At 36.7% G+C, this 26,681-nt stretch overlaps 1 protein-coding gene across 1 annotated transcript; it reads right to left on the bottom strand.

Moving 5' to 3' along the window:
* Positions 1–10,883: 10,883 nt before the first annotated feature.
* LOC133330774 (uncharacterized) lies at positions 10,884–26,301 on the bottom strand (the record flags this gene model as incomplete). Its single annotated transcript, XM_061539183.1, has 11 exons — positions 10,884–11,207; positions 11,278–12,510; positions 12,567–12,682; positions 12,750–15,290; positions 15,351–16,247; positions 17,584–17,839; positions 21,228–22,478; positions 22,547–22,665; positions 22,767–24,020; positions 24,081–25,212; positions 25,274–26,301. Coding segments are annotated over 11 exons (10,151 nt in total), but the record flags the coding sequence as incomplete, so codon positions are not given.
* Positions 26,302–26,681: the final 380 nt, after the last annotated feature.

The raw sequence follows: 26,681 nt of genomic DNA, 5'->3' as shown, positions 1-26,681 counted from the left end.
TATATACCGTGACGCGCGGAAGAGAGTGCTTAATAAAATAACCAAAAACACGTATGCACTCACTTTTGCACGCCTGCTTTTTATTAATAATATGAAGAAAAGAAATGCAAAAGTACACATTTTTATATAATTAAATCAGGAAGAAATGTTTAATAACCACTGAAGAGGCCATTCGGGTCCTGAGTGAACGAAGCTGTTCTACCCTGGAAATTGCAAATTGTGCCAATTATGACTCATCAGATATTTTTTCTATTAATGATGTTTTAACAAATATAATTATAACGAACACTTAAAACTATAATGTATTATTTTAAAATCATTACAAGATAATGCTACATGTTAATTTTATTTGTGGTAAACAAAATTTACAATTTATTTTATAATATGAAGTACAGTGTTTGCTCCCGACACTTGAAATTATCTGTATAGTCGCATCTACAAAAGTAATAAAAAATAAAACTTAAAAACTAATATGAACTTAAACTAAAAAAACTATCCCCTATGCGTGCCGTACATTTATAAAAGGTGAAATATGGGCTATCTATCTGCTCTTGTAAAATACCAATCGCTGAAAGATAACTTGTATGTGTTCAACCATACTCACATTCAAAATTTAAAATGTCGTTAATCATGAAAGACTACATAAAAACCTCTTCATTGAATTGAATAAGTAGCTAGCGGAATAATTTTGCTCTCTCTATAAATAAAATCATTAGACAAACGCTTATTGGGCAATCGAAAATTTCGACCTATGCACTTCCGAAGCACATGGCGCTCAAAAATTTCAATTGTTTTCATTGTTGTAGGCGAAATGCTAAACCAAATAATGAAGGCATACAGGAGTACCGGCCTTAAACTTACTTTGTAAATATTTGTTATTAAACTATCGTGAAAAAGCGGCTTATATAAATTATTTGCAGCATGTTGTTAAATTTTAGTAATTTATCAAAAATAACACCTAGATATTTAAGGCTATTTTTAAACTCAATTTTGTTACCATTCAAAAACAAGGACAATTTTTTACTTTCGGGTACCACCGTATATTTACATTTGCCCGAACACATATAGCATTAATTTTAGCCACATTAATGTTGATACCCCAATCAGAATAAAAATCGCCGATTCAGATGAATCGAATTGCTATTGCATTGTGAAACAAAATCCATACTAGAATTGAAGAATAAAACAAAATATAATAAAATGTTGTCATCGTACTTGCGAGAATAAAACAGTTGAAACATTAGTTCCACCCATCCCATTATAACCTATAGGCACCATCTAATATTAATACCCATCCGACCTTCCCCCACAATGTTGGTAGAGTCGGACCCATCTAACCTTCGCTTACAATGTTGATGGAGTCGCTCGCATCTTACATTCGCTAACATTGTCGATTGTCGGCATAGGCTATCGCTGTGTAATTGTAAAGGGGGTAACACATAAGATGATTTTCAGGCATGGCTTGCTAAATTGGCTTTGTTTAATGTAAAAGAATAGAGGAGAACGGTGTCCAAAATCAAGTTTGATTCTGATATCCCTTTATAAATTTACATATTATGCAATGCCAACTTAACATGCCATGCTTGACCTCCCCCAATCTCGATTTTAAATTTTCAAGACTTTCATTGGGCTGGTAAATGAAAGCCAATGCATATTAAGGTTTTTAACTTTACACATATATAACATAGTGACACATTTTTCAACTTTAAAATCTTGAACCAATCGAGACCCCCAAAATCTTGAAGCTTGTGATGGTGGAAGAAAATCCCTAGCTGGGTTTTGCATTATTAGCTAAGGTTTTTTTAAATTCATTTTTAAAATATTCGACTGGGGCGGATTTTAGCACAATTTTTGAATAATACGTACTTATTATTGAGTCTATATCTCGTGAACTATTCGAAATATTGCTTTTCTCTCTTAAGCAATATTTTTCCTCTTAATTAGATCTAAAAATTTTCTCTTGAGATAAAACCAATAAAACAACACCATCATACTGAAAATAGCACAACTGCAAAAAATTAAAATTTAGACATACTTTTTCCATGTTTTTCACACTTTTTTCAGAAACTGCTACTGACTCGGCCAAATAGTATATGACAAGAAGATAGCCAATAGCAAATCAAACAACTTTTCTTAAAACGCCGATTTCATTGGTTGACTCCTTCACATAGTTATAGCCTCACAAATTCATCAAGATGAACCAAAGAAATTCACTCCCAATTGTATGTTTATAGAAATAAAAATTGCTATGCTTTTTTCAATAAATAGGTACAAAATTGAAGTAAAAATTAAACATGGAAAAAGTATGTCGAAATTTTAATTTTTTTGCAGTTGTGCTATTTTCAGTATGATGGTGTTGTTTCATTGATTTTATCTCAAGAGAAAATTTTTAGATCTAATTAAGAGGAAAAATATTGCTTAAGAGAGAAAAGCAATATTTCAAATAGTTCACGAGATATAGACTCAATAATACGTACGTATTATTTGAAAATTGTGCTAATTTTAAAAATTAATTAAAAAAAAAACCTTAGCTAATAATGCTAAACCCAGCTAGGGATTTTCTTCCACCATCACAAGCTTCAAGATGTTGGGGGTCTCGATTGGTTCAAGATTTTAGTGCTGCACAGTGTAATTGAAGATTTCAAAGAGAAAACAAATAATTTACAAAATTTGGTTGTTGTTTTTTGGTGATTAAAGAAAAGTGTTTTTGGAAATTCGCCTATTTTTGGCCACAAATTAAGACAAATTTTATTGGCTTTACCCTAGTACATACGATAGCTATACACTAGACCAGGGTTACCGTTATTTTTGTTATTTATTTATATTTGTTATTTTTAAATTTGAATTTTCCTTTTTATATGTTAATTCAAACTAATTTAGATTTTTCTACGTCGTTTTTGAGTTCCAAGGGTATCTGACATATTCTCGGACCAGTTTTATTGACAAATTTATTTTTCTGTGCGACCTTTTTTCAAGGGAACGACTTTTTGTGCAACTTTTTTAAAATTGCCAGCGGTAACACTGCACTAGATATCTGCATGAATGCACAAAAACACCTATAAATTTGTTTGAAATGAAATTCTATAAATTTGTTTGAAATGAAGTGTACAACAAACATGAATTGCTTCAAGTATGAGAGTTTCAAATTCGTTGTATTTGTTTGATTCATACAATCCATGATTCAGACTCGACGAACACGGTATTCATTGTGTATGTTGACTTCGGTATGAATGTATGTTGTAACTCAGAAAGTTTGAACAACTGCGACGAGTTTGTCTACGAATATGTTTTATGCAATGAGTGTGTAAAGCGCATTCGAGTTCTACAGTAGTATTCGAATTACCTGAATATATATTATGGTTTTTATACACATCAAAATAATGTGAAAGGCATATTATTACGTTTGTAACTCGCCAAAATCGGGTACTTTATTCAATTAAAAAATCATTAAAATTAAATTAAAAATTCGTTATGAATAAGTTGATTATATGCAACCATATCCGTGGTGACATCGCGGAGGAAGGAATCAGCACGTAGAGTAACTTCGGGTAATGTGGACTATGCGTCTAATGTGGACCAACCCAAATCTAAGAAATGCCGCCTTGATAAATGTTTTCCTGATTAATGAAAACAAACATCAAACTTAGGTTTGAACAAATAATTGCAATGTTGAAAATGTAGTTAAGCTCTTATTGTAAAAATCTGATTTGAACATGTTTTAGCACAATAGTCTAACGTTTTTGCAAAATAGTCGAACACTTTGTTTTTCTCGAATATAAAGAAGTTATGTGGTTTTCTTGTTTACTTTAACAAAAATATACGTTTCTTGTAATTACAATCGGTGATTTTTAATTTTTATTCATTTTTGAAGCCTATAATTATTTTAAAAAGAATATTCAATGTCGGGTAATGTAGACCACTATAAAAAAGTAAGACATTTTCATGAGGACGATTTCGAAACATGGGTGCATTTATTATACCAGGAGGTATTCTATCCTCTAAAAACTCGATATGCGAAATTACAGGTGCTTCGGTTGGATAATGAAGCAAGGACCTCCAAAATACCGTAAATGGAGCGGTACCCTTAAATGGGGGCTATTCCAAAACATTATCCCATATATTTTTGCATTTATTGTTACCCAAGAGCGCAATAAATTTAAATTTATCACAACCTACCTTTAACTAACTGATCCACATTACCCACATATACTGGTCCACATTACCAGCCAAGTTATTTTTATTCGCAGTTTTGAGTTTTTTGAAATATAATGCAATAACATTTTTATAGACAAATATATATATATATATATATATATATATGTATATAATGTTTGATCTGGAATATATTTTGTCAAGAAATGTTGTATGTGTATGTTGTGAAAACAATTTCTTTTTATTTTTACAGTTGCTATGCCCACAATATCAAAAAGTGGTGGTCCACATTACCCGAAGTTACTCTACTGATCAACAAATTGTCATAGCATTAAAAAAATACCCATTTAAGAGTTCAACGGAATTGGTGAGAGAGTTATCGTTGGATATTACTTCAACAACAGAACGTGGACGGGCTTACATGCCCGGAGACTATGTTAGTATGTTCATATCACAAAAAAGTATCTATGAAAGAAAAAAAAGTCTGAAACCATCGATAGTATCGATAGTTTGCGAACACTAGCTTAAAGATTTAAGTGAATTCCCCTTTAAAGCGTACAAACAATTTTTACTGGTCAAAGCAAATGTGAATAGCACTAATTTAGGGGAATTCCCTTTTTACGCGGTTTTTTACACGTCTTCTTCTGGAACCAATCTTCCGTGTAAAAACCAGTGTTCGCAAAAAAACGGTACACTATCGTAGTGTACCGTACCAGGAACACAAACACTAAAAAATTTTTAGCGTTAGTGTTCCGGTACACAAACATTAAAAAATATTTTAGTGTTACTGTTCCGGAGCACAACGAAATTCGTAGTGTACCGCGGTCGGAGCACTAAAAATCGTAGTGTACCGCTGTCGGAACACTAAAAAACCGTAGCGTACCGCGGTCGGAACACTAAAAATCGTAGTGTTCCACTTGCCGGAACACTAAAAATCGTAGTGTTCCACTGGCCGGAACACTAAAAATCGTAGTGTTCCATTTGGCGGAACACTAAAAATCGTAGTGTTCCACTTGGAGGAACACTTAAAATCGTAGTGTTCCATTTGTCGGAACACAAAAAGATGTATTAATTATATTTTATTTTTTGTATGAATAAAATTTATATATTTTTATACCCTTCACCACACTGTGGTACAGGGTATTATGTCTTTGTGCATATGTTTGTAACAGGCAAAAATAATCGAGATAGACCCATGGTTCCTTTTGAGAATATGCATAGAATCACTTTCTGAGTCGATTTACGCATGTCCGTCTGTCCGTCCGTCCGTCTGTCCGTCTGTCCGTCTGTCCGTCCATGTATTTTTGTGAACAAAGTACAGGTCGCATTTATGATCCGATTTGGATGAAATTTGGCACAGGTTACTTAATTGGCCCAAGGACGAACCCTATTGAAATTGGAGAAAATCGGTCGACGTTTAGGCATAGCTCCTATATAAGGGTACCCCCAAATTTCCGGTATTTTGAGGTTCTTGAGCGCGTGTTTTAATTGAATTCGCTGAAATTTGGTACATTGAGTTCTTATTGGGTAGCAAATCTCCCTACCAAAAATTTAAAATATAGGTCCATTTTTTCGGATAGCCCCCATATAAGAGTACCCCCAATTTTCGGTATTTTAAGGTTCTTGAGCGCGTTTTTTAACTGAATTCGCTGAAATTTGGTACATTGAGTTCTTATTGGGTAGCAAATCTCCCTACCAAAAATTATAAATAAAGGTCTATTTTTTCGGAGAGCCCCCATATAAGAGTACCCCCAATTTTCGGTATTTTGGGGGTCTTGATCTCATTTTTCGACCGAATTCGCTGAAATTTGGTACTTTGAGTTCTTATTGGGTAGCAAATCTCCCTACCAAAAATTTAAAATATAGGTCCATTTTTTCGGATAGCCCCCATATAAGAGTACCCCCAATTTTCGGTATTTTGAGGTTCTTGAGCGCGTTTTTTAATTGAATTCGCTGAAATTTGGTACATTGAGTTCTTATTGGGTAGCAAATCTCCCTACCAAAAATTATAAATAAAGGTCCATTTTTTCGGAGAACCCCCATATAACGGTACCCCCAATTTTCGGTATTTTCGGGTTCTTGGGCTCGTTTTATAACGGAATTCTCTGAAATTTTGTACATTGGGTTCTTATTGGGTACCAAATTACTCCACTAAAAATTATAAATATAGGTCCAGTTTTTCTGGTAGTCCCCAAATTTTTGGTATTTTGGGGTTTCTGATCGTATTTTTCGACCGAATTGACTGTAATTTAGTACATCGAGTTCTTATTAGATAGCAAATTTCTCCACTATAAATTATAAATATTGGTCAATTTTTTCTGGTAGCCCCCATATAAGGGTACCCCTCAATTTTCGGTATTTTGAGGTTCTTGAACCAAATTCTTTTTATACTCTTCACCACACTGTGGTACAGGGTATTATGTCTCTGTGCATATGTTTGTAACAGGCAAAAGGAAACGACATAGACACATGGTTACTTTTGAGAATATGCCTATGCGATTTAAGCACGAAAATTGGCACAGCGTAACAAATTAGGTCTAGAATGATGTGTGTTAAGTTTCCTGAAAATTGGTTCAGATTTATATATAGCTCCCATATATATTTTCGTCCGATTAAATGTAAATTGCGCACCAAAGTCCCTATATATCTTTCGATTTGCACGAAATTTGGCACAGCGTAATGAATTATCTGTAGAATGATGTGTGTTAAGTTTCCTGAAAATCGGTTTAGATTTAGATATATATCTCATATATATTTTCGTCCGATTTAAGGTAAAGTGTGCACAAAAGTCCCTATATATCTCTCGATTTGCACTAAATTTAGCTCAGCGTAATGAATTAGGTCTAGAATGATGTATGTTAAGTTTCCTGAAAATCGGTTCGGATTTAGATATAGCTCCCATATACATTTTCGTCCGATTTAATGTAAATGGTGCACCAAAGTTCCTTAATATCTTTCGGTTTGCACTAAATTTGGCACAGCGTAATGAATTAGGTCTAGATGTGTGTTAAGTTTCCTGAAATCGGTTCAGATTTAGATATAGCTTCTAATTTAGTATCGGTTGCAGAATGACGTGTTTATGGTTCCAAATTCATTTTACTGATCCTTTAAAAATGCGACGTCTGTTAGGATTCATCTGTTGAATATACTCAAAGTGGTGAAGGGTATCATATAGTCGGCCCCGTCCGACTTTACTACTTTCCTTACTGGTTTTCAATAAATTTAATAAATAGAAAACTTGTTAAATTTGTATTTGTTTATATTTTATTAAAAATTAGTAATATTTTATTAGCATCTACAGTTTTAAATAATAAATATTTTATAACTAAAAAAGGTCGTCGAGTGAAAATTCAATCTGATGCCAACTCGCAACTGAAAATTCCATTGGATTACATTTTCGCTGATAATCGATTGCGCTGATCGGAAAAATGTATTGCATAAGACTACCTGTGCAAAAATCATAAAGAATATGTGGTTTTGTAACATTTATCCCAAAATCATAAAAATATTTTTTTCATACCCGCGTAATTTGTACACTTCTTTTAATGAATAAGCAGGTAATAATTATGTTGATTGTGTGACAATCACCAAATTTTGAATATTTTTGCTAAAATTTCCTAAAAGTATGAATCATAGATGGATGCAGGTATAATTGTTTTAAGAAAAAAATTTTCGTACTAGAATTTTACAAGGAGATCTCCCAATATTATGAAAAATATGTTCGTTGTGTAAATTAATGAAAATTTTATCCTAAGCTGTATAATTTTGTCACAAAAACAGGCCAAAATACCTATTTCAAATGGACATTTTCACTTTTTTAATTGCAAGTAAACTTACGATTTGTATTGTTCCGACCAGTGGAACACTACGATTTTTGGTGTTCCGATAAGCGGAACACTAACATTTTTAGTGTTCCGTCCAGAGGAACACAACGATTTTTAATGTACCGCAGTCGGTACACTACGATTTTTAGTGTACCGCTGTCGGTACACTACGATTTTTTAGTGTACCGCTGTCGGTACACTACGATTTTTTAGTGTACCGCAGCAGGTACGCTAAGATTTTCGTTGTGCTCCGGAACAGTAACGCTAAAAATATTTTTAGTGTTTGTGTACCGGTACAGTACGTTATTTTAGTGTACCTATCCACCTTGGTACGGTACAGAACACTATGGAACGGTACCATAATGTTTATTTTCGAACGCTGGTAAAAACAAATATATATGTATATCCGTGTATATATGTATATCCCTAATGGAAGATTTCGCCATTTTTTCTTACGTCATTTCATGCAACTTTTACTTATTTTTCCAGAGTAACTATCGTATGAACTAGGATAAATCCAATCGGTCAAGATCTTCCTTATTTTTATCTTGGTTTGTGGTAAAAAATAGGCAATTTTTCAAAAATATTTTTCCAAAGGTCCGTAATTTTGCTGATTTTTGGGCCATACATGTACTCTCTCTAACATCGTTGGAATTTTCGGATTCCGATGTTCCCAGTGAGGTTATCATGCCCGCCATCAAAAATAAGGAATTTTCTTTAATCCCATAATCCATAATCCCTTAAGTCGTTGAATGAATATAGAGAATACAAAATACAATGCACTCACTCATTGGACTCATTGATGTTGTATAACTTGTTCTTGTAATCCATCATTCAGAATGTTGTGCTTTCGAGTTTGATCGTTTGATCGGACAAAGCACAACGAAGAACAACACAACTTCGGTGGTTGAATTCATTTGCACTCATTCAATGTTGTTGTGTACTCTAAATACGACTTAACATCCATGAATGCGGATGTGCATTCATTGTACGACTACATTCTTGCAGATGTCTACTAAACACTCCCAGAGAAACGTGTCAAAATTTGGATAAAAAATCGAAAAAAAAACTACTTCGAGATAAATGCGTTTAAAGTTTGAGAATCACATTTCCCGTCACTTGATGCTGTCACAATAAAACGGCTACATCTTCAAGAGTTCTTGAGATTTTCACTTGAAATTTTGTAGGGACATTCATGAATTGTGTAGATTCGAATTAATTCAAAAAACTATATTAATTTTTTTGACAGCGAGAATGGCGGGGTTGAAATTGAATACAGGTTTCGGGTGGGTCGCACCTACAGTTGGAAGATGTATGGGCATTCGCAAATGCTCAAAACAACAACAAAAATAACAAAAACATATGTCCAACACTTTCTGTTACACACACATTAATTCGCTGTGTGTGTTTACTTTTTTATGATCATTCACGAACGTATTTCCATTTTTTATGGAATCAAATAAGCTGGGGTTTGCAAATACCTTTTTTTAAATTGTACCATTATTCGTTACAGTTTTAAAGTACTTTTTTATTTACAATTACAGCCTCCACTTTAACGAATATTGATGTCAACATTGTTCTAAATTTTGGCTGTACTGGTTCAGGTCTTTCTGAAGTTAGGTGGGCGGGTTTGGGCATCCAAATGAAATAATGCGGCTTATCAAAATAACCATTGCCACATACCAGGCAGATGTTCTGGACCATACCTTCAGGTTTTTGATCAATACGAATGAAGGCTGTTGCATTGTCTTGATAACAACTGAGTTGTTACCGGATTTCTACTGCTATGAACGAGGTCGTTTTTGACCATTCAAAAAAGTGGCGACCACTTCATTTAGCACGTAATTATTTTTTATCCCCGTACATTAATGTACGATAAGACGTTAAAAACGATTTCGGCCGTTGTTCATCGGATTCCCGCTTATCCAATTTCCGCCCGAAAAATTTACTCCCTCGCACAGCTGGTTATTGTCTACCAAAAGTATGTTAATGTCAGAAAATATCGCTAATAGTGTTTTTACACGATATGTATTTTACATATGTGTTGCATATCTTATTGACACATTGAAATTTCCGTATGTTTCACAGTGACAGCACATATGAGCACTTCCGCAGTCACTTACACGACTTTCAGAGGAAAAATCAAATTTTAAATCTTAAATAAATCGAAAACAATTCATTTTTTCTGCACTGTCTGCATTTATAGTCTTTAAATTAGTATTTATGCTAAGAACAAGAAGAAGAAATAACAAATGTGGTCTTTCTTTGTATTTTTTGCCTTTACTTTAGGTATTTAAGCACAATTAAAGAAACAAATTCTTCGACTTTGGTTTACCTTTTTGCGGAAGTGCCCATATGTAAAATACATATCGTGTAAAAACACCATAACGCAGGTACTTTGCAATAAAATACTCAGACGTATCAATAGAAACCTTAATATGACTCACCTTGGGCTATTCTTACCTTAAAGCTTCATTTTTGTTTCCTAGATCGTCACGACCATAATACTTCTGCGACACATATAATTCACTATTTTTTAATTGGAGGGAGTCGTGGCATAAATATGTATTTTAACTTAAATCGCCGCTTGGACAAAAATCATTCCAATCAACTATTCCGGCCAATGTCATCATATTCCATACACAGTCCCTATTGAAAATGTAAACATTTGATCAACGTAGTATAAAAATGTCGGAACATATGATATACACATATCGTTAGATTTATTAACTATATTACAAATTTATAAAAAAATCTTAGATTTTGAAATTGTAGTCGCTAATTTAAGTGGTTATCGGAACACTTTAAGTTGTCCTAAGTACTATTTTTATGTTTTATTAAAAATATATATGAGTAAAAAATCTTATCCAAATATAATAATCGTTCTGATGTCATAGTGTAAGCGGCTTATAAGTTTCTGTTTACTAAGAAAGATAAAAGTGTTAAGAGCAGGGACAACGTAATGCTTTGTGTGACCGTAGATGCAGATCCCTTTAATTCTCCAATGTTACAATCGTTAGAATAACAGATCTGGCAGTCGTTATCATTATTTTCGCAAGCCAATTGTGATGCACAACCACGAGTGACAATGCCATCAGCCGATAGCTTGGAAATACAACTATCGTTTTGAACATAAATAGGACAAATGAGGGGATTGTTTGGGTTGGAAACACAATCTTTGTCAGATACAGAGTTGCAGATATGGCATGAACGGCGATTGGCGGGGAAAATCTGAGTGAAGAGAATATAAAGGTATATATATAAATTCTTTGAAATTATGATTTAAAAAAATATTACATACCTCATTATTGCACTTGGAGCCTGAACAGACGGCACAAGTGCCGGAAACCACACACCACTGTTCAGCTTCGTTTAAACTACTAAGGCAACCTCTGATTGTGTGTCCTTCTGAATTGATGCGTGTTACACACTGGTTGTTAGGTGCTGTGCATGTATCGGTTGTGGTGATCTGCGTGGGGTTCTGACTACAGTTTGGTGTCTTACTAGAGTCACAGGCAAGACATACACCTTCGGATGGCAATCGTGACAATTCATTACAATCAAGACCTTCACATTTGTATAGTTTATTTTGAGCCTCCCATTCAGCCAAATCACTTGTATTTTGTGCAGAGGCACAACCAAGCAAATCTACTTTGCCGTTTTCGTATTTCGCAAAGCAATAATCGTTCTTCGCATACAATTCACAATATTGTCCTGTGCTGGATGTGCACGAACTTCCTGTACAAACGTGGCACTTCAAACGATCTTGAGGGAATACAAATTTGTTGCAATTGTTTTCGGCGCAACTAGCACACTCATTACTGCCTGATTCATTGCAATTATTTTGAACTCTCAATTCCTTATCATCTAAACAAGAACGAATAACACGTTGATCCTGCATTGCTACCATACACTTTTTGTAACATTTTCTGGAATTGAAGCCGGAACCATCTGGATTTAAAGTACATAGGGGGTCTTTTGATGAATCGCAGAAAGCACAGTCCACATATTCTGATAAACTCCACGCCACGTTACATTCGTTAGACTTGCATCTGACACATAAGTCGGGATTCTGACGACAGTACAAGTCTTTGTAATTCTCCACATCGTCCGAACAACCACGACGATCAACCTCCCCATTTGATTTGAAAACAGTCATGCAGTCTTGGTTGATATTTCGGCTAGAGCATGTTTCAGCTGAACCTAGCGAGTTTAGGCATTGCTCCCCTTCACATGTGAAACAGCGAAGAGGAAGAGGTTGCCACACGCCATGGTAGCCGTCATCAATTTTGTTAACCAAATCTATTGAATTACATTCAGAGCCGAAACATGATCGGCACGTGGAACTATAGCCTGCGTCACAATATACATCGCTTTTACAACCACGAACAGTTATATTTCCGCTTATCGCTGTTATGCACGTTTCGGACTCACTAACAATTCGACAAGGGTATTTTGAAGTAGGGAATGATTCACAATTTGATTCTTCCTCAGATGTACATGTGAAACATTGTTGCCGGTTGGCGGGGAATATCTATTAATACAGTATATATTTATAGACTTGAATTCTTTAATTCAATGCAAACTTACCTCGCGGTTACACCCATCACCACTACAGGCTTTGCAGTTCTCATCTGTGCCCAGAATACAAGCAACAAAATCATTGTCTGTTAAATCTGTCAGACAGCCTCTCTCGGTAGTGCCACCTACAATATTCGAAATTAAGGATAAATAGTGCCCAAATTATAGTGTAGTGTAGAGGATTATACATACTTTCAGTTAGTTTGCTAAAACAGCCGGTATAGGGTAAATTGCTGCACGTTCTGAACGATGCTATCTCAAATGGTTTTACAGCGCACGATGCGTCGTCACCGGACTCGCACACCGCACACCTTTGAGCTGTTGAAATAGTGTCCAGTGAATTGCAGTTGACCCCATTGCATATTGAAACTTTCTTAGTTTTAATTATGTTTTCCAATGGCTGATTACGGAAAGAACTCACGCAGCCCATTTCAGTTACACTATTTGTGTCGTCAAATTTGATATAGCACTGGTCAAATTCTTTGTACAACGGACAAGTTTGAATTACTGGATCTACACAGTTTTCACCATCGCAAGTGTAACATGTGAAACGGGTTTCTGGAACATCATGTGTGTTACATTTTACTCCTGTACATGATTTGCATTTGGCGTCATTGCCGCTAGAACACTCGGTCTGATTGGAGAGTTCTTTGTCGTTTAAGCATGTTCGTATTAAATCATATGAAGGGTTGTAGGAGCTATCCGATGGGTAAAGAGCCGTCATGCAACCTCCTTGGCATTGTCGAACTTTATGTTTTGGATTTAATGGGTCCCATATGCATTCCAGGTCTTTGTTTGAGTCGCAGTAAATACACTCGGTGAATTCCGTTAGTGATACAGCAGTATTGCAGTTGTTTGATTTACAATTGAAGCATTTCTCTTCGTTTGCATCGCAGTATACTCTGTACTCATTTTCTACTGTGTCAGTGCATCCACGTCGAACTACCTTACCGGTGTTGTCGAAAACAGTCATACAATCTTGCTCGTTATTTAAATCGCAGGTAAGGGACTTTGTAGTTTGCGATGAGTCACACTCAGTTCCGGAGCATGTAAGGCAAGTCAAAGGGAGGTCTTGCCACATGCCGTAATTGTCATCTTGTTTCTTGGATAAATTTATTGTATTGCAGCCTTCGCCGGAACATTTGACACATTTTCGGGGATTTGTTACGTCACATACCAAGTTAGAGCTGCATCCACGATATGTAACATTGTTGCGGAAGGAAGTTACACACGTATCATCTTTATCATACGAAGGACAAATGCCCAAACTGTTGGGTGTATTTTCGCAACTTGGGTCAATAGAGGAATCACAAATATGACACATCAATCGGTTTTCAGGGAAGATTTTGGTATTACATTTGTCGCCAACGCACTTTTTGCATGTATCTGAAGTATCATTCAAGCAGGTCAGGAATTCTTCATCATACAAATTGGACAAACAACCTCGTTCGGTGGCACCATCTGGTAATACGCGAGAATAACATTCTGTAAAAGGTAAGGCAGAGCATGTTGTGTAACCCGTCACCTTAGATGGATTAACAGCACAATCTTTATCGGTACGGGAGTTGCAAAGGGTACAGACTTGAGCAGTTGGTAAGTTGTCCATATGGTTACAGCCTTCAGCCTCACAAATGTGAAGTCGCTTTTGTTTCACCAAATAATTTGCGTCTTCATGGCTAAATTCACTACTACAGCCCAAAGCAACAACAGATCGTTTTTCGTCAAAACGGATATAGCACTTATCGTCAGGCCGGTATGTTGAACATTGCTGAATTTCGGGATCCTGGCAGGAATCGCCTTCACAGATGTAACAACTATGTCTTTTTTGGGGCATATCGACGGCGTTGCATTTTGCATTTTCACATACTTGACAATATTCTTTGTTGCCAGCTTCGCAGCTTTCTCGGTCATCCAAATCCATATCGTCATAGCAAGACCTTGATAGACCATAGGATGGGTTGGTCTCTTGAAACAGAGGATACAACGCGGTCATACAGAATTTGTAGCACTGGCGTGTTTTAGTAATGCTGCTAACGTCATTGACACAATCTGAGTTTGAATCGGTGTCACATGCTAAACATTCGACATACTGGTTCAAATCAGTAGCAACATTGCAGCCATTCGAATTGCAAGCCATACATTTTTCAGGATTGGCTTCGCAGTACGACTGCTGATCTGCCTCAACGACATCGCTGCAGCCTTTTTGAATAACTTTACCTTCTGTGTTGAATACAGTCATACAGTTCTGGAAGGGATTGTTCACACATGAGCGAAAATCTCCCTTCATTGAACAATCATCCTCTCCTTTGCATGTATAGCAGGTGAGTGGTATGTCCTGCCAACGACCAGGTTCGCCATTTTCATTCGTTTTTTCCAAGTTCACAGTATTACAACCGTCTGAATCACAAATACGACAGGTGCGCTTGTTTTCGGGGTCATCGCATTTCATGCTGGATGAACATCCACGTGTTGTAACGCCATTGCGGTAGTTCGTTACACACGATTCATTTTCGTCATAAAGTGGACAAACTTTGTTGCTATTTGGGCTAGTGCCACATAATGGATCCGACGTTGAACTGCATTGTTGGCATTTTCTACGAGTGGAGGGATACACATCGATTTCATTACACTTATCTCCAACGCAAATCTCGCACAAATTATCAGTGCCCATGATGCAGCCGTAGAAAATCGAGCTTTCTAGTGATCCCAAACACCCACGTTCGGTATGACCATCTGAAGAAAAAATATAAATCAATAACTTTTTATTATGATATATGTATAGATTGTACTTACAGCTATTTACACGAGTGTAGCATTCGGTGTAAGGAAGTGAGGAGCAGCGTTCGATATTTGCTACTAAATTGGGATTAGTAGCACAAAGGGAATTGCTTTCTGAAGAGCATACTGAACATGATTTAGGCGAGGGGATATTATGTGGGGAGTTGCATTCCTTTTCGTTGCACAAAAGCAGTTGTTTTTGTTTCACGAGTTCGGTTACAACATCGGATTCAAACTCACTACGACATCCCATGCCAACAATTGAACTTTCATTGTTGAAAAGAGTATAACATTGATCGTTGGTATGGTATGCACTACATTGTCTAAGTTCCATATCTTCACAATCATCATCTACACATTTGTAACATTCAAAACGTTCCTCAGGCACATTCATTGTGTTGCATCGTGGGCCGCTACAGGCTTTACAGAACTCATTTTTTCCACTGACACAAGCTTCTCTATCATCTAAATCCATGTCATCTAAGCAAGTACGAGCTAATTCAAAGGCCGGATCATTACCACTAGTACGTGGGTACAATGCTACCATACATTTGCCGTGGCACTTTCGTGTCCTGCTCTTCGCCATGTTAAATGCAACAGAACAATCAGCATCTAATGCCGAATCACAGAAATAACAATCTGTATAGTCCTCCAAAGATTGGGCGGTATTACATCCATTCGATTTACAATTAAAGCATTTGTCTGGGTTAAGGTCGCAGAAGTCACCATGCGAAATGCTTACTGCGTCGCTGCATCCACGTTTTTCAACGGAGCCACTTAGACCGAAGACAGTGGTGCATGTTTGTAAATTGTTGCCCGTACACACATTTACAATACCATTTCCCTTCGCACACTCTTCTCCTTCGCAGGAATAGCAATTGAGAGGTAACCCTTGCCATTTTCCAGGCTCCCCTATGAACAAATCTAACAAATTGACAGTATTACAATTATCGACCCCATTACAAATTCTGCAAGTGTCCCGGTTGCTAGTATCACAAGTGAAGTCTGAGGCGCATCCGCGAATTGTACGTCCTCCTTCCAATTTAGAAACACAACTGTCATTCTCCTTGTATTTGGTACATGTTTGGGCGAATAGATTGGGAGTATCTTCACATGCAGAAAAATGTTCCGAATCGCACTGAATACAACTTCTGCGCTCATCTGGGAAAATTCTGTTGTTACAATCATTCGTGCTGCAAATTTTACAATTTGTGCTGTTGCCACTTATACAATCGTTAAATAATTTATCATCGACATCAGAGAGACATCCACGATGTGTTATTCCGTCTATAAAAAGGAACAAAAAGGAAATATTAATAAATAAGTTCGTCAAAATACAATATGTTACTAATCTTACCATCGTCGACACTCATGTAACATTCTGTGTTGGGATATAAGTCACAAACGGTCGCTGTAGCAGTGGCAGGACTTGAAGCACAATTAGGGTCAATATCGGAACTGCACTGTCTGCAAGATGGAGGTTTTGGCAAGTTTCCGATATCGTTGCAATTATCCCCTTCACACAAAAGCAGTCTGCGATGATTTTTCGTCAAGAATGCGTTATCTAAGTCGCTAGCACAACCCATGCGTTGCACATTGTTTCGTGTATCGAACAAGGTGAAGCATTGATCATTTTCGCGGAACGATGTACATTCAGCAGTTGTGTATAGCTCACAATCGGCTCCTTCACATACATTACATTTAAGACGCTTTTCTGGCATTATGATATTATTGCAAACGTTTTCGCTGCATGCTTTACAATTAGCTTTGGTGCCCGATTGACATTCATTGCGATCATCCAAATCGAGATCATCAAGACATCCCCTGGCCAACTCATACGCTGGGTTTTCTTCGTCGGCGCGTGGATACAACCCTGTCATGCAATTCTTGTGGCAAGAGCGTGTGCGTGTTATGCTTTCTGGATGGAAAATACAATCTGAGTTTTCGATGCCGTCACAGAATATACATTCCACATAATCCATCACACTTCTAGCTGTATTACATCCACTAGACTTGCAGAATTTGCAGAATGAAGGGTTTTCGTCACAATAACGTAGATAGTCGCCGTTGTAAATGTCATCAGAACATCCACGTTGTACAACTGTGCCGTTAGTTGCAAATACTGTTCCACAATTTTGTAGATTGTTATGTTCGCACTTTCCAATAGTCCCCGAATCTGAGGTCTGACATTCCAAACCTTGACAGCTATAACAGTTAATTGGTACATCTTGCCATTTGCCCGGATAGCCAATGTTGATGCTGGCTAAATCAACAACGTTGCAGTTATCCGAGTCATAACATTGACGGCAGTACTGTTTGTCGCTGTCATCACAGTTGAATTCTGTGCTACAACCCCTATAAGTATGGCCATTTACCAGTTTGGTTGCACAGAATTGAGTGCTATCGTAAGTAGGACATACGGACGAGGCATCCGGAGAATTTTCACATGTAGGATCATCTTTTGTGTTGCAACGTTGACAACGACGCCGGTCTGCTGGAAAGATCTATAATATAAAGTAATATAGTTATATACATTAAATTTAAATCTGCAAACAAATGCTATATATAACCTTCAGACGAAATTGACAGTTAGCAGCATTTCATTTTCATTTATATCAAAAAAATAACAAAAGAGATTTTACATCCCCGTCTCTTCGTAATATGAAATGTTACATAAACAGTGGTATACTACTGATTGAAAAATCTTAGTTCTTCAAAACATAATTTAGCTAATTATTCTAAACTAGGAACTCACACTAACATAATTATTTCATTAGTAGTATGTGATTGATAACCGTCCGATTTAAAACAACATCCTCAAATAATTATCTACTTCGACACTTATTTTTTGTAAAAGGGTGATACTTCGTAATTTTACAATAACAAATTAATTGTTATCCAATTTCGATCGTCTGTAGTAACTACTTAGTCCTGATTTATATTAGGGGAGTTTGCTTGCGGCAATTTTTATCGTTCTCTTTTGAACTTGCTTCATGCGTCTATACAAGGCAATTCGGTTTCCAAAATATTTTTTATTTGTTGTTTTTTTACATTTAAATATATATAAAATGTCAACAAATACGAAATACACAAAACGAATTGCCAGAAAATTGTTGGTACGAACAATTTTTTTTCATTTTTATTCCCCTTGCCCCTCTCTCCTACAAACAAAGACTTGCCGCAAGTAAACTCGCCTAATCTAAATTGGGACTTAGTTAAATGAAAAAAGATGGAAATTCGATATTTTCATAATATAAATGTCGTTCTATAAATATTTGTCATCGAATAAAAATTTGTGGATAATACTACATTTTCGTTATAAAAAATCTTCGACCTGAAACCGTTTTCATAGCTGTATCAAATAATATTGAGAGGCTCGGAAAAATATAGACATAAGGTCATAACTCTTTGGTTATAAGTACAAGTACATTCAAAGCAAACATGAGCTCTACATCAAAAAAGGCAATTGAATTGAGAAGCAAGAGGGAGGCATCTGGATTGTTTTCAGCCTTTTTCCCAAAGTCAACAGAATGCAACATCCACCGTAAAAGGTAATGCGTATTGAGCAAATTAGAACATCAGAAGGCAATGATATAATTGTTTTTGAACTTGAGGATTTTAATGTGAATGGCAGTTCGGAAAATAGTGAAAGTGAATATGACGGCGAAGATAAAACTGAATGCACAACTTAAAAAAATGAATCTTTTTCGAAAAAATTAATGTGCATTAAAAGGAATTCCAAACGAAGTATACATTCGTAGTATTTTAGGGGGATCATATACTTATTATGGGTTAAAAGACTGTCATAATGCCCACTTCCTTAGAAAAAGAATTGCAATTGTTGCCATAGCTGCCATTTTATGCTTTCGACGATTTTAAAAATTTTGTTGCAAAACTTCTAAAGGAAGATGAAGTTTGAGAACAATTGGTAATAATATATAACTTTTATCATAATTTCAGATACAAATCAGATACGTTCAGATACAAATTTATTACAGAAACTATTAATAAATCGTGTTGGGGGAAAGAAATGCCATCATTTGTTAAATTAGCAATTAAAGCTGTTGTAAGTGATCAAATAGCAGTTGAAATGACATGGCGTGGAACAAAAACCCAGTTTTCAGCGGTTTACTACATATAGTATAATAAGAGGCAAGTCAGCTTACTTTTGTGTTAAGTTACAAACCTTAACAAGCATTGGTATTGATTTACTAGCCCAAGGTAGATATATAAGGTAGCCGCATCGGCGAATTGGTAATATGATATGTCAAAACGGCAAACAAAGCGAATTTCAATTAATTCGCTTTGACATATCAATTTTGAAGCAAATTGTTTTCTACCAATCAGAACACAGCATTTTGAAGTATCAAAAAATATTATTTTACTTTTAATTATTTTTTTGAAATTGTTCTCATTTGAGTAAATTATAATTTTATGAATGAAAATCATCATAAAAATTAAAATCCGTATTTGTAAATGCAATATGTGGTCCACGCTGAAGATGTGTTTATAACGCCACGAAATGTTAGCCCTATACCCACCCCTTTGTATATCGGATTGGTCATATGTCTACCAGCTGAATCAATCAATCATGTGTACCAGTTCACTATACTTCTGTCCGCAGTTATGTACCAATCGTCCTGATATTTCTCATTTAGGTTCGGTTCTGATCAAAGGCAGCACCCACAGTTTTCCGTAATGAAAGGTTTCGTTGCTCTTAGGGCCACAATTATGACCCGAAATCCATAAAATTTTACATTTGAAGCGGACCTGATCAACCAATAAGCATGAATGTTTTAATAATGGACAGTAAACATGATATGTTAGATTTTGTGTGAATAATAATCAAAACTTAATCATATCTAATATGTGGATGTATTTGGTCCGATATGGTATATATATAAAATGTTTGCTTATTCCAAATACTAGAATTTTGTTGTGGCTGCTAGAGAATCAAATATCAGTTATTGTCGCGGACTTTTGCACAATCAGGATTAAGCTCCATAGAAAATTTAAGACCACAGTATCAAATATCAGTTATTGTCGCGGATTTTTGCACAATCAGGGTTAAGCTCCATAGAAAATTTAAGACCAGTGGACAAAATTAATTTCAGAACAATTTTAGTAAATTTTGGTTTGAAATTTGCATTTTGTATTTTCCTACGGCGATTCAAAATTATATTTGACATATAATGTTACCATCAGCTGCCTTGATACGGTTACCTTATTAATATACCTTGTACCAGCCCATTGAAAATCTTGAAGAATTAAAATCGAGAATGGGTGGGGTCCCCTTAATTTGACATTTTTAAAACATTAATTTTTACAGATATGTGCCATCTAAAATTTCCCCAGACGTCGTTGTTGGACCTAAACAAAGTTTGTCAACAACATATTTTACACGCTCGGGATAGTTTTACTTAGTATTAACCTTAACATCAATATTATGTTTGTTTGGATTTAAATGTTGACATTTTATTTTCAAAATATAGGTTATTCATTATTGTTACTCATTATTCATACAATTATTTTACTTTGGGTATCAAAAACTCACTACCAGGCGATATCGTATTTTAATAAATACGGTTATTGAAGAAATGAAACACGCATTCGTCACATCTTAAACGTATCTTCTTAGTGAAAGTTGAAAGTAACTAAGGCGATAATATTTAAGGTAACAAAACTGTGTCATTTTGGAGTGTCGCTTTATTAACTTCAAATTGTGACGAAGAAGGTAACGAGTTCGTGGTTCATTTCTTCCCAAACGGTATAACTTATTTGTTAAAAATGCGATATCGCCCACGAGTATTTTCATCGCCTGGTAGTAACTTTTTGGATATTTTTTGGATAGAAAATGCTTGCTGGGAATAGAATCATTTTGGAAATAAATACCTGTATATTGCATCTATCACCCTCACATGCACTGCATTCCTTGTCGTTTCCACCGAGACAACTAAGCATTTGTGATTGATCTAGGCTACTCACACATCCACGTTCCGTGGAGCCGTCGTTATTGACTTTTGTGTAGCATTGAGTATTCGGGCGCGAGGTGCATTGAGTAACAGTTGGCACATTTTGTGGCGATGAAGCACAATCAGGATCCTCATTCGAATTGCATTCAGCACACATTGTTATTTTGGGGATATTTTCAAAACCGTTGCAGTTATTGATGCTGTCGCAAGTATATAATCGATGAATGTTGTTTGATACGAAACTCTCGTCTAAATCACTGACGCATCCCATTTGAACAACATCACTCTTTTCATCGAAAAGAATAAAACACTGGTCATCGGGTTTGTATTTAGAGCACAGAGTAACATCGGGTTCTACACAATTATCACCGATGCAAGAATAGCATGAAAGTCGAGTTTCTGGAATAAGTGCAACATTGCAAGCAGTACCGGAGCAAGACGTACATTCGTCATCTGATTCCGATGAACACAATTTTTGATCGATTACATCTTTATCGTCCAGACACGATCTTACAACACCATATGCAGAGCTATTTGAAAGCTTATACAGAGCTGTCATACAATCACCATTGCATTTACGTCGCCTTTTCACATTTTCAGGTCTAAAGTTACACTCGCTATTGGTTTCAGAATTGCAATAAACGCATTCTTTATATTCGGTCAAAGCATTGGCGTTATTGCATAGGTTGGAATTGCAGTTAAAACAATTTTCATAATTGACATCGCAATAGGATCCATGTTCCTCCTCTACGACGTCACTACAGCCGCGTTTAACAACTTCCCCGTTGGAGTTGAAAACAGTCATACAGTATTCGCTTCCACTGCAAGTCTGCTGCGATTTTTCCGATTTACAGTCGTCCACATTGGTGCATTCGAAACAAGTCAGTGGCAGATCTTGCCACAGTCCAGGTTTACCATCGGACTTACGTAATAGGTTCCCTTTATTGCAATCGCTTCCATTACAAATCTGGCAATTAGATGGGTCCGACTCATCGCATGAAAGTTGAGAGTTACATCCGCGGACTGTGAGACCATTGTTATCAATCGTGGAAACACATCTGTCATTTGGAATGTATTTCAAACACACTTGCGACGCATTTGGACTGGTTTCACAATTTTCGGAAGTGTCCGATGAACATACGTGGCAAGTAGTACGATCACTTGGATATATCTAAAAAAGGGGTACATTTAAAGGGCTTAGGGATTGATATCAGCGAATAGTTTGAAGTGGATACTTACCTTGTTATTGCAATTTTCCCCTATACAACTCTGGCATTCAGTAGCATTTTTGTTTTGTAAACAATTGTAGAATTCTTCGTCTTCCAAATTAGACAGACAACCGCGTTCAGTATGACCATCTGTAATCCAATAAACATATGTATTTTAATATATTTCCCTGATAATGAGTTTAGAGCGACCGCTTCTTGCTAAGAGGAAGTCATTTATGTAGACAACTTACTCTGTAAGACACGGGAGTAACATTGCGAATAAGGCAATGAACCACATTTTGTATACGACTTAATAGACTCTGGGTTCGTGGCGCATTTGGCATCTGTCAACGAGTTGCACAGTGTGCAGGATTGTGGCTGGGGAATATTATCGATGTGGTTACAATCGTCATCATCGCACAACCACAGGAGCTTTGCAGTCACAAGCGTCTTCACTACTGGGGGATCGTATTTGCTTTTACAACCCAATTCGACAATGGAACCAGTTTCATCAAACTGTACGAAACATTGATCGTTGTCCATAACTGCTCTGCATGTTTGGGCTTGAGCATTTTGACATTCATCGCCCCGGCATTGATAACAAGATTTACGGCGGCCTACATCGTCTTTATTACAGTTTTCTTCCAAGCAAGATTTACATTTAGGATCGTTAGATGATTCACAGTTTTTGCGGTCGTCCAAATTTTTGTCATCCAGACAAGTCCTAATGAGTTCATATACAGGGTTCTCGTCATCAGTTCGTGGGTATAGTGCTGTCATGCAACCCTTATGACACTTTCTGGTGCGCGATATTACTTGCGGATTAAACGTGCAACTGTCGTCTTCCTGAGCATCGCAGAAAATACAATTTACATAGTCCGATTCTGTATTCGCGGAGTTGCAACCTGAAGATTTACAGTCGTAACAAACGTTTCCAGCCTGTGTGCAAACTTTGTCCACAAGATCGCTGCATCCACGTTGAATGACTTCGCCGTTTGCGTTGAAAACTACAGTACATGTTTGATTCCTGTTTCCTGTACACACATTAAAAATACCGGGTGATTCATCACATTGTTCAGTGTCATTGCAGTGATAACATGTTAATGGGAGATCAGCGAACAAGCCCAACTTTCCAATGTCTTCGTTGGCTAAATTTATAGAATTGCAACCATTTTCTGGGCACTCGCGACAGTTCTTTCTGTTAAGACCATCACAATTTAATTCCGAAGTACAACCACGGCGAGTTTCGCCACCGATCCATTGTGTAACACAACCATCATCCTCGACAAAAAGTGGGCACGCTTGAACGGCATTAGGCTCAGCTTCACAGTTGACGTCTGTCAACGAATTACAGCGGTGACATTGCTGCCTGCTTGCTGGAAAAGTGTTTCTGTTGCAGCCACTTTCAGCACATATTCGGCATTTTGAATCCGGATCACCAGCATTGCAAGCCACAAATACATCGATGGGCAAGTTGTATATACAACCACGTTCAGTATGACCATCTGTCAAGAAAAATTAAATTTGTTAATATTTATTATGTATATATGAAATATGCTTCTTACCTTCGCGGATTCGAGTATAACATTCAGTGTATGGATAATTCTGGCACCTATTTTGGGCTGTCACTTTTGAGGGATTCGAAGCACAGTTCACATCGCTTTCCGAATTACAGGCATAACAAAATCTGGCTTCAGGAAGATTTCCGTAAGTGTTGCAATTATCCCCGTCGCATATGAAGTACTGCTTGATGTTGGCTAAAATGTCGATTGTGGATTCGCTGCGGCATCCCATTTTGACAACGCTGTGCGTGACATTATCGAAGTACATATAACATTGATCATCTGCAGCATATCCTGTACATAACCTAGACTGAGGAGCATCACAGTTGTTACCATCGCAGTGATTACAGGAAAGGCGCCCAGTTTCGGGCAAAATATCAGTATTACATTTATCATTGGAGCAGAAGACGCAATTATTTTCTTTTGTGCAACTCTCCCGATTGTCCGGTTCTATGTCTTCAAAGCAAGTGCGAACAAAATCGTATACTTTGGGGTTGGTTTTGCGTGGATAGAGAGACGATACACAGCCAAGAGTACATGTCCTTGTGGATGTAATGCTTTCGGGATTGAATAGGCAGTCAGAGTTACTAGAAGCATCGCAATATAGACAAACTTGAGTATTCAAGTGGTCCGTCATATCGTTACAACCGTTGGATTTGCAGTTGAAACAAAGGTGTGGATTTTCACTGCAGTGCGTTTGAAAATCCTGTAACACGACACTTTCACAACCACGACTTACAACGTCTCCATTCGAGTTAAATACAGTCATACAGTCCTGGTATGGATCACCTTCGCATTTCCTGGGATTCCGTACACCGGTTTGGCATTCATCGCCAACACATGTATTACAGTTTAAAGGAAGATCCTGGAAGACACCATATAATTCGTCTACACGTTTCTTAATATTGACGGTATTGCAGTTATTTCCGAAGCATATTTCGCAATTCTTAGAATCCTCTGCGCATGTAAATTCTGAAAGGCAGCCACGTTTGGTTACACCGTTTTCGTAGCTAGCTACACAAGCGTCATCATGCATAAATGAGGGGCATACCGACGAGGCTGAAGGGGAAGAGTGGCATGCTGCATCAGAGTTTGAGTCACATCGGTGGCAACGCAACCTTTTTTCAGGGATAATCTTAAATAATCAAGCATACAATTATTATAATTTCAAGATATGCAATAGAAAGATCAATTACCTCCTCATTGCAAATATTTCCTTCACATATCCTACATTTATCATCGGAGCCGGTTAAGCAGTTGTAGAATTCATCTTCCACTAAATCCGAGAGGCAGCCGCGCTCTGTAGCTGTTCCTTTAATTTTTTCATAGCACTGAGTGTATGGCATGGTATTGCATTTGGATTGTACCGTTATTGTTGTAGGTTTAGTGGCACATGCTTCGGTATCCACGGATGAACAGCTAGTGCATTCGAATGTTTTAGGTAAATGTTCAAATCCATTACAGTTCACGGAATCACAAATATACAAAGATTTTTGTTTTACTAAATTTATTACAACATCCTCGGAATCAAAGTCGGACAAACATCCCAGCTCGACTGCATCATTGTTGCCCTCTTCAAAACGCATGAAACACTGATCGTTTTCCCTGTATGCGGGGCAGTCTTCAGGAACGGGATCTTCGCAATCATCGCCCAAACAGCGGTAACAAGAATGTCTTACATCGGGCAAAGCATTAAAGTTACAATTTGCTTCATTACATGCAACACACATAGGGTCATTTCCATTCAGACAGGATTTTTGCTCATCTATATCACGATCATTCAAACAGGATCTCACCAAGCCGTATGCAGGGTTGCTTACATCGCTTGTTGGATAGAGAGCAGTCATGCAACCTCCATAGCACAGCGTGCTTGTGGTGATAGCGCTGGGATTTAATACACAGTCCTTGTCTATGCTGGAGTCGCAGGTCAAACATTCACTAAATTGATCCATGGATGTGGCCTCATTGCAACCAGATGATGAGCATGTTGGACATCTGGCTGGATTTTCACTACAGTAGGTGCTGTATTGGGAAGAGACGATTTTATCACTGCAGCCTCGCTGTCTTACTACCCCATTTTCATTGAAAACTATAACACATGTTTGATCGTCATTATTTTCACATTTTTGAATCACGCCTATGCCATGAGCGCAGTCTTGTTCACTATCACAAGTATAGCAATTGATGGGTCCCTCATGCCAAATATTGGATCGCAAGTTGTTTGCTTAAATGAGATATTACAATATTTTTTTAGTACATTTATGACAAAATATGGGAATGGATCATGGGGTATTTAATAAGTTGTATCCATGAATTACAACAACTAATTATATTACAAAAACAACATTATTGTTATGGCTCCACACACTATACTGTCGTAGTGCTACTGTCGATGAACACCTGTGTACGTGTGTGATTGAGGAGAGCGTAGAAGATTCTTTAAAAAAATACAGAAAATTATGATTTTTTCCTTCGCAAAAATTGAATTCTTAATGTAAAATGTTTTTAAGGCTATCTGCTTACTCCATATTTTGTAACAATTGTCACTAAAAGTCTGTCTGCGTACTCGATATTTCGTAACAATTGTTACAAAATGTTGTCTTT

This window comes from Musca vetustissima, unplaced genomic scaffold (genome assembly GCF_032173495.1).
Source record: "Musca vetustissima isolate MV318-11 ecotype Yass unplaced genomic scaffold, APGP_CSIRO_Mvet_v1 utg127741, whole genome shotgun sequence".
Classification (NCBI taxonomy): Eukaryota; Metazoa; Arthropoda; class Insecta; order Diptera; family Muscidae; genus Musca; species Musca vetustissima.
The sequence above is the reverse complement of the archived record's forward strand: the minus strand, read 5'-3'. Positions and strand labels throughout refer to the sequence as shown.